This window comes from Haliaeetus leucocephalus, unplaced genomic scaffold, assembly GCF_000737465.1.
Source record: "Haliaeetus leucocephalus isolate CR32 unplaced genomic scaffold, Haliaeetus_leucocephalus-4.0 Scaffold295, whole genome shotgun sequence".
Lineage (NCBI taxonomy): Eukaryota > Metazoa > Chordata > Aves > Accipitriformes > Accipitridae > Haliaeetus > Haliaeetus leucocephalus.
In genome coordinates, this window is record NW_010972731.1 from 1,172,647 (window position 1) to 1,179,958 (window position 7,312).

The 7,312-nt window shown below is 35.7% G+C and overlaps 1 protein-coding gene across 1 annotated transcript in view; it reads left to right on the forward strand.

The window, feature by feature from the left end:
* Positions 1-6,882, forward strand: part of IQCK (IQ motif containing K) — a 28,877-nt gene extending 21,995 nt beyond the window's left edge. Inside the window, exons 7-9 of the mRNA XM_010570569.1 lie at positions 172-256; positions 6,190-6,301; positions 6,839-6,882. Coding sequence (XP_010568871.1) covers positions 172-256; positions 6,190-6,301; positions 6,839-6,882 — 241 coding nt within the window. The remainder of the gene's footprint in view (positions 1-171; positions 257-6,189; positions 6,302-6,838) is intronic.
* Positions 6,883-7,312: the final 430 nt, after the last annotated feature.

Here is a 7,312-nt window from a genome sequence, read left to right on the forward strand (position 1 = left end):
TATATTTTTAAAGGAGATATTCTTTGCACCTTTTATCTTTGGAGCAGTAAGAAATTGTATCTTTCAAGCTCCTGAACAACCTTTCTCTTTTTTATAAAATATACTGTTAGGGAAGAAAGTATTTTACATTTATAGGCTGTTTGTTTATGAAACATTATTTTTTTTTTTAAGTCCTAGGCCACCAATTCCTCTATCTCTCCTTCTATCAGAAGAAGAAGCAAGCATAGTAATTCAGTCCTTCTGGAGAGGTTATCGGGTAAGAGTAATCTATAATTATTTTGCTTGATGTTGAAAACCGTAGGACTGTGAAGGCCCCAGGGAAAATCCTTACATAAATTTTAAGTAGGGGATACTATAAATAGCTGCTGAGACCCCCATGGTTCATTGGCTTTGGATGTTGCTCTGCCTTATGCCTAGTGACTGCAATTTTTTCACAGGCATTTACACTGATGTAATCTCACTGTTTTCCTCAACAACAGAAAATCTGCAGAAATTCAATTTTCAGAAGTACAGTTAACACTGAAGAATTTTTTTTTTTTTTAGTTGATCTTTGGCTAGTTGCTAAAGGATGAAGTGTTATTTTGCTTCATGCAGGGATATGTGAGTGCATGCGGAGATGCACAAGGAGAATTGGTGAGGTCTGTTAAGGAATAAAAGCATACAGAAACAAAGGACAAAAAACTGAGACCTAGAATGAGACAGGAGATGTAGGAGAGGCATGAAGGCTGTTATTCAAGGAAAGGTAAAACAAAATGGCAAGCAGATGTTGCAAGCCATACTAGTAATACAACACTAATGCAATCCCCAATTTAAGGGGGAAAAGCAAGGCGCATAAAATAAATACAAAGAAAAATTGGCTAATACTATTATTTTGGAGGGTAACAGCCATGCTAACCCTAGGGTATGAAATAAATTATTTTGAAAATCCTGAACAGATTCTGTCAAATATTTCTTTGAAAGGCTCTAACACCTTCATGCCTTGGAAAGAAATGGACTTGAAATTCAGGTGACTTTGGTGACAAAGAAACACCTTTGACTGCCTTTATCAAAATTTAAGCTTGTAAATAGCCTCCAGATATAGCAGTAGTTTCGTTGTGATGGACACTGAGACATCTCTGTCTGTACATCAAGTGTTCTTTAAATAACAATCAGTATATAACACTCTGTTAAGTTCTTCTTTACTACTTTTAACAAGCATGAATATATGAGTGGCTGCTATAATGTGCCATGCAGCCAAAGATAATGAAATACCTTGAAATGATCTTCTTGACTGATAGATTTTTGTGATGCTTTCTCGTTGTTCATTTTCCTTTATTTTTCTTTTTTTAAACAGAGTTGGCATTGACACTAACATTAATGAGCACTGACAATACCACTGCAGGCACCCTTACAGTGGAGTATCGCAAAGGCAACCATTATCCAGTAACAGTTATGTTTGCTGAACAGTGCAAGGTTGCTCAGATACCTTTTGCTTCTACCAGAGCTTCTGCAGGGCACTGTCCTTCCTTGCTATATGTATTAACTTAAAAATTTTCACAATAGTATTTATCATTCTAAACCAGTTCCCAGAAGTGAGAGAGAAACTGTACCTATAAAAAGTAGGAGACATCAAAAATAATTCAGACTATAAAATTAGCTGTTACATAGCTTATTAGAGCTGAAAGAACTTGGGTTTTTAAAAATTAAAATTAAAATTAAAATCAGAATATAAAATAAAAAATCATTAGTAGCAAGTTACTACATAGGGCAATGTGTTATCCTTGGGCTTGTAAATTAAGAGAACTCTAAGCTTAAATGGGGTTTCATTGCATTAATGTAAAGGTATATTATGAAAATTTACTAAACAATTCAGATTATTTGCTTTTAAAATAAATATGCCTGTCAGCTAACGTTGATTTATTTTGGTAATAACAACACTTACAAATAATGTCCTTTTGCATTCTAAGGATATTAGTGTGTCACTGTTTTAAACTCTTTTTGATGTTTTTCATTAACCCTTGTTTTATAATTCACAGAACTTGGAACTTTTAAACACTATTATTGAAACAAAAATTTACACATGGTGATAACATTGAATAATTAAACACAAGCACACGTACATATTTTACATGGCACTGTGATAAAGGAACAGTGTACTTCATCATTGGTCTTCTCAAGATACACTGTAAGGGACATAAAATCACATGCCATAGGTACTTGTTTGAAAGACGGATGGAGAAGGATTCTGGACACACTGTTGGATTTCAAAAAAAGTAAAAGGCTCAGAAATCTAGGCAGGATAGTTTTGTCTTTAACAGTGCTATCCCAAATGTGAACCTTGTAAGTTTTTTGTTCTTAAACAATGTCATATAAAGTATGAGAAACCACAGCAGGTTATTTTTCTCAGAGCTGTCTTCTATGGACTCAGCCCATTTTTGAGATATTTCATTAACCATATTGATCTAGGCAGTAGAGTTTATCTACTTATATAACTGACTGAGCATCGTGTCTTCTCATGATACCTTGCTTCTGCCACATCTAGCTATCTGAGTGTGCCAGTATCAAAACCACATGGCAATCAGCAAAATGGATCAGGCAGTAAAGATGTTTCTATGTAAAGGCAAAAAAAAAGCTATAGGTACAGAATATTGAGAACTTTTGATAATAAAGCATGATCAAAGCAGTACATTCATCCTTATCTGAAGCAAATTTCAGAAAAATACTTGTTTCGGTCATAATAATTAATGGCTGCCATCAACAAAGTCCTTGCTACAATCTTTCATACAAAGACATTGATGAGTACTCTGAAAATCATGTCAAGTTTAGTCAAGAATTAAATTCCAGAACAAGCAGCAGTGGAAGCTGCAACTGCTGAGTACTCTAAGGAAATCAGAAAGGAAGATGTCATTCTGAGGGGTCTCTTTGAGGGCAAGGAGAAGCAGCCAAAGAAGACTTGAGACAGGTCTGTCATCAGAATTCTTTCTCTTCACTTCTTATCATCCTCTTTTATTGGGGTTCCATTCATCTGTCATGGGCCAAGGCAGTTTTCAGTATCTGACCAAAACCCTTGATTGGCAGGTATCAATTTTCCAGGCACTTTCCCAATAAAAGATGATATATTCCTTCACCCCTCTACTGCAGAATCTGTGCTTAGTGCCATTTGTTTTATGGGGTCTTTTTAATCTTTACAATTTGCATAACTATTCTAGACTGAAGGGATTTTTCATTAATACAATTTCCTCTAGTATTAAAGTGTTATCTTTCCGCTGTTGTGCAACATGTTCTCACCTAGCATTGAAAGAAGTTTATTTTGACTAAATCTTGTAATATCATGGAGTTTAAATGGGACAGTATTATGTAAATATTGAGTGCTATTTTATACATCAATATTGCTTGAGCAAAAGTTAAATCAGAATCGAAGTAGGTTTATCTTTATATTTTACAAAATATTATTGTGCTTTTGCTATCACAATTTATATTCCTTTCCAGCAAGTTGTGGCTACTAGCAAGGGCTCAAACCCAGAAGGTCACACGAATATTTGCTGTTATTTACAGCAAGTGTAGATTCAATCCAAGTGACTTGGGTGAGAGTGAACTCTCACTTCAAAGTTAAGACCCCTTCAGCGTTTCATGCATTGCTGGTCTGCAGGAGAAACACATCAGTTGTTCGGACAAGACTCTTGACTCTCTGATTATTTGCTTGGAGATTTTTGCTGCTGAGTTGTGGCTTTTTAATCATGGTAGAATTACAGTCTGATTACAAGATAGACTACTTTCTGAGAAATTATTACAACTGTGCTAAATTATAATCCATTAAGCATATTTGGAACATGTTGATAGTATTTTGTTAAGTTCCTGTTACCTGTTTTACTGCAGGTGGCGTATCTGTGCTCCTTTTTCTTTTCTTTCACTTTTCTAAAAAATCACTTTATTCTCGGAGCTCATGTTCACTGCTTGGATTTAATGTTGGACTTTGGAGTATTTGAGTCTATTTGACTATGCCTTTATCTCAGAACCCTGTATTTTGCTATGTATTTCACTATACTGTCACTGTTCTATTTATCTAGGGAGAGTATACAGAATCTACCATACTTGCCTTTTATGTTTTAACTGTTAAGAGTTATTGTCTTCATTTTCAGTATATTTGGCCCTGTCACGGGCCAAAATACAGGTCTTGCATAGCTGCAGTTGTAAATGGACACTTCATTTTTTCAGGAATTTTATATTTAGACATAGAGGTAGTAATTTCTCTATCTTCCTGCTTCTTTTCTGTTACTGTCATTTATATGTCCCATAAGCATTCCCTTAACCCTTTCCTGTGCAGATAAACTGACTCCATGTAATAGGGAATTATGGGTTTTATAAAAGCATACATGACAGCATAAAAGAAAAAAATGTCTCTTGCAAGCCTAAAGAAACTATGCCATGTTTGGGATTATATTTTATTTTTGCAAATAGTATTTGATGGATTTAATAGAAAATGGTTTTGATTTTTTTGTATAGCTGAAAAGAAGTTCACTAGTAACAGTAATTTTTTTTTTTTAATTTTTAAAATTGCATATCAACCTTGTAAGAACTTCTTACAGCTTTTATAGAAGATAATACAGAACTATATTAGTATAATAAGATATTATTAGAGGCCTAAGAGGTATCTGATGTCAATTCACTGAGTAAAAGTCTTGCCTGTCTTTATTGATCACATAACCTTGTATTGTATTTCTGCTCTGCCAGTGCACTATCTGAAATATAGCAAGTTATCTGCTCCTAAGTGGATTGAAAAGCGCTGTGGGAGTTCAGCTACTGTCTACTGCGTTCTCAGCTGCACCACAAAGGAGAAATTCTGGGTGGAAAGAATACTTTTGATAAATAATTTATATTGGTTTAAGGTTTTGTTTGTTTGTTTGTTTGTTTTAAACTAGTGGAAAAGTAAGTCCTGCTCTTTTGCTCTGTATGTATCTCAGGAAAGTGAGACAAAACCAGAGTGTAATGGAATAGTATAACTGAGTTCAAATCACAGAGCAAACTCATTACCATATCATTTATAAGAATAAAATAAATATAAGAAATTTTCTAGAAGACTAAGTAGTCTGCTTTCTGAAAGCAAAAATGTGTCCAGGAGAAACCAAGCTTATTGCTGCTTGTTTCTACCATGTAATTCAACTTCAGCCTGAATTACTAGGACATTGAGTCCTAAAACATAATGACATTTTATATATATAACATTTAGGAAAAACAGAAACTGCATTTTTAATAGTTCTATTATAATTTGAATATGACTCTAAGAGAATAATCACTTAACAACGTCTAAGCTAATACTAGCATGTCCCTGTCCCACTGTTGTCAGAACGATGGTATCTATTCTGGATTTTTGCTCTAGCACTGAAGGTAGTAATTGTGTGAATGCCGAGGTAGACAACTGGTAACACACTGCTAATTAATCAAATCCTGCTCAGAACAAGTTTAAGTAGCAGAGTGGTAGAAGCTGTTGATGCAAAGCTAGCTCTTTCTTATATTAGTAGGATCTACACCAGTACAAAAGCAATAATAGAAGAATTCAACTTAAATTTTAAATGGAGTCGAGGCCTGTGACTCTTGTCATTTTATGTGGAAGCAGAATTATGCCCTTCATAGGGGTGATTGACTGACAAAGAATAGATATCATGTAATTCATTCCAATTACTTTAAATAACAGATTAATGGCTCTTCTGTTTGTGAAAATTGCATGGCTGGGATTGTCAGTAAGCCTATTTGCAGCTGATAGCAGGTGTGAATCAGTTTGCTGGAATAAATTTCCTGCTGTACAACCCTTCATGCTCCTCTTCTACTCTATTATATTGGTCAGTGGGTTGATTTTATAGTGTTGTGGTTTTCTAAGGGCACTAATACCCTTCAGCATAACGCTTTAAATTTTAATTAACTCAAAGAATAAGCATCTCACTGCAGTCACATTCTCAGGAGTCCTTGGTAATCAAAATGATCCCCTAATTGGCATATTTATGTTTTCAATGGGGTCTGTCAATTATGTGGGTTTTACTTCTGTATAAGTTGAAAACTGTAAACCTCTGGGATTGTGCTTTTATATAAGGCCCAGCAAAAAGGATGGATGTCACGTATTTGCCCAGCCACAGCCCATGAAAAAAATTGCATTGTCATCTTGGGTAACATGAACATAAATAATTTTAGTTACATTTTCTGTTTTCCCTTTCCCAGGTCCGCTGTGATAGTGAAGTACAAGAGCTACGTCAGTGGCAAAAGCAACTGAGAGAGGACAAAAACATTTTTAAGAGAGTGAAAGAATTCTGGACTAAGCAGGAAGCCAAAGGTAAGTGAATTAAATTGTGTATTTTAATTTTTTTTTACATTGTGTTGAATTTTTATACTTCAAGTTTCATTAAAAAATAGGACACGCAGTAGGACACTAATCCCAAGTGAGAAGATAACGTCAGGTGGAAATGCCTGGCTGTTTCTTTGCAGTCACTACTTAGAGTAAGTTAGTTGCCTGTATAGCTGAAAGCGGCAACGGAGAATACAGTACAGGGCCAAAACTCAATAATTTCAGAGGACTGTGACAATGTGCTGGCACAGTATTTCCTAGGGCAGGATCAGACCTCTACCAGCCACACTACATTTAAATACTGATTTTTACCAGATGGGTTGTAGTACAGTTTTTCTGAACTGTGGGATTTCTATCTGGTAAATGTTCTACTGGCATTTTCCTGTAGTTATTTAGAGCAGAAGTTGACCTGTACAGTTCTAAAAAAAGAAAACAAACCCAAACAACCCAATATAATTGCCAAGGGAAATGAGGCCAGATTAAGAACTGACACTGTAATTTGTTTCCTTTTTGCCCTGATTGTAGACAAAGCTTTACTGACAGGGCCAAAGTTATCATTCACTTACTGAGGCACAGTGGTGTAATTATGATTATTCGCCCAGCCTCTTTGTCTACTAATGCAGGAGGATTCACTAGCTCCTACATGTTATCAGCCTCTGCGGGCTGGACTCAAGCGTGATACATGTAGGGATGTGAACTACACACCAATAGATGGAGGTGAAAAGAGGTCATTCAGCTACGTTGTTCATGTGTTGAAGAGAGGGAAACTTAGGTTGTACCAGTCACCATTGTGTGGTCCTTCAGTCTGATGGCACTGTTGCAGATGTGTTGTCAGATAGCTGATCTTTGCCCTGAACTACTTAAGAGCATTCAGGGTGCAGTTTCACACAGTCAGTTGGATCAAACTGGGAGCTGCCAAAAAGGTTGATCCCACTCTCTGGTTCTTGCATCGGTTTTAGTGATTGTGTAACTGCACCATGGGTTTGGATCAGTGGCAGG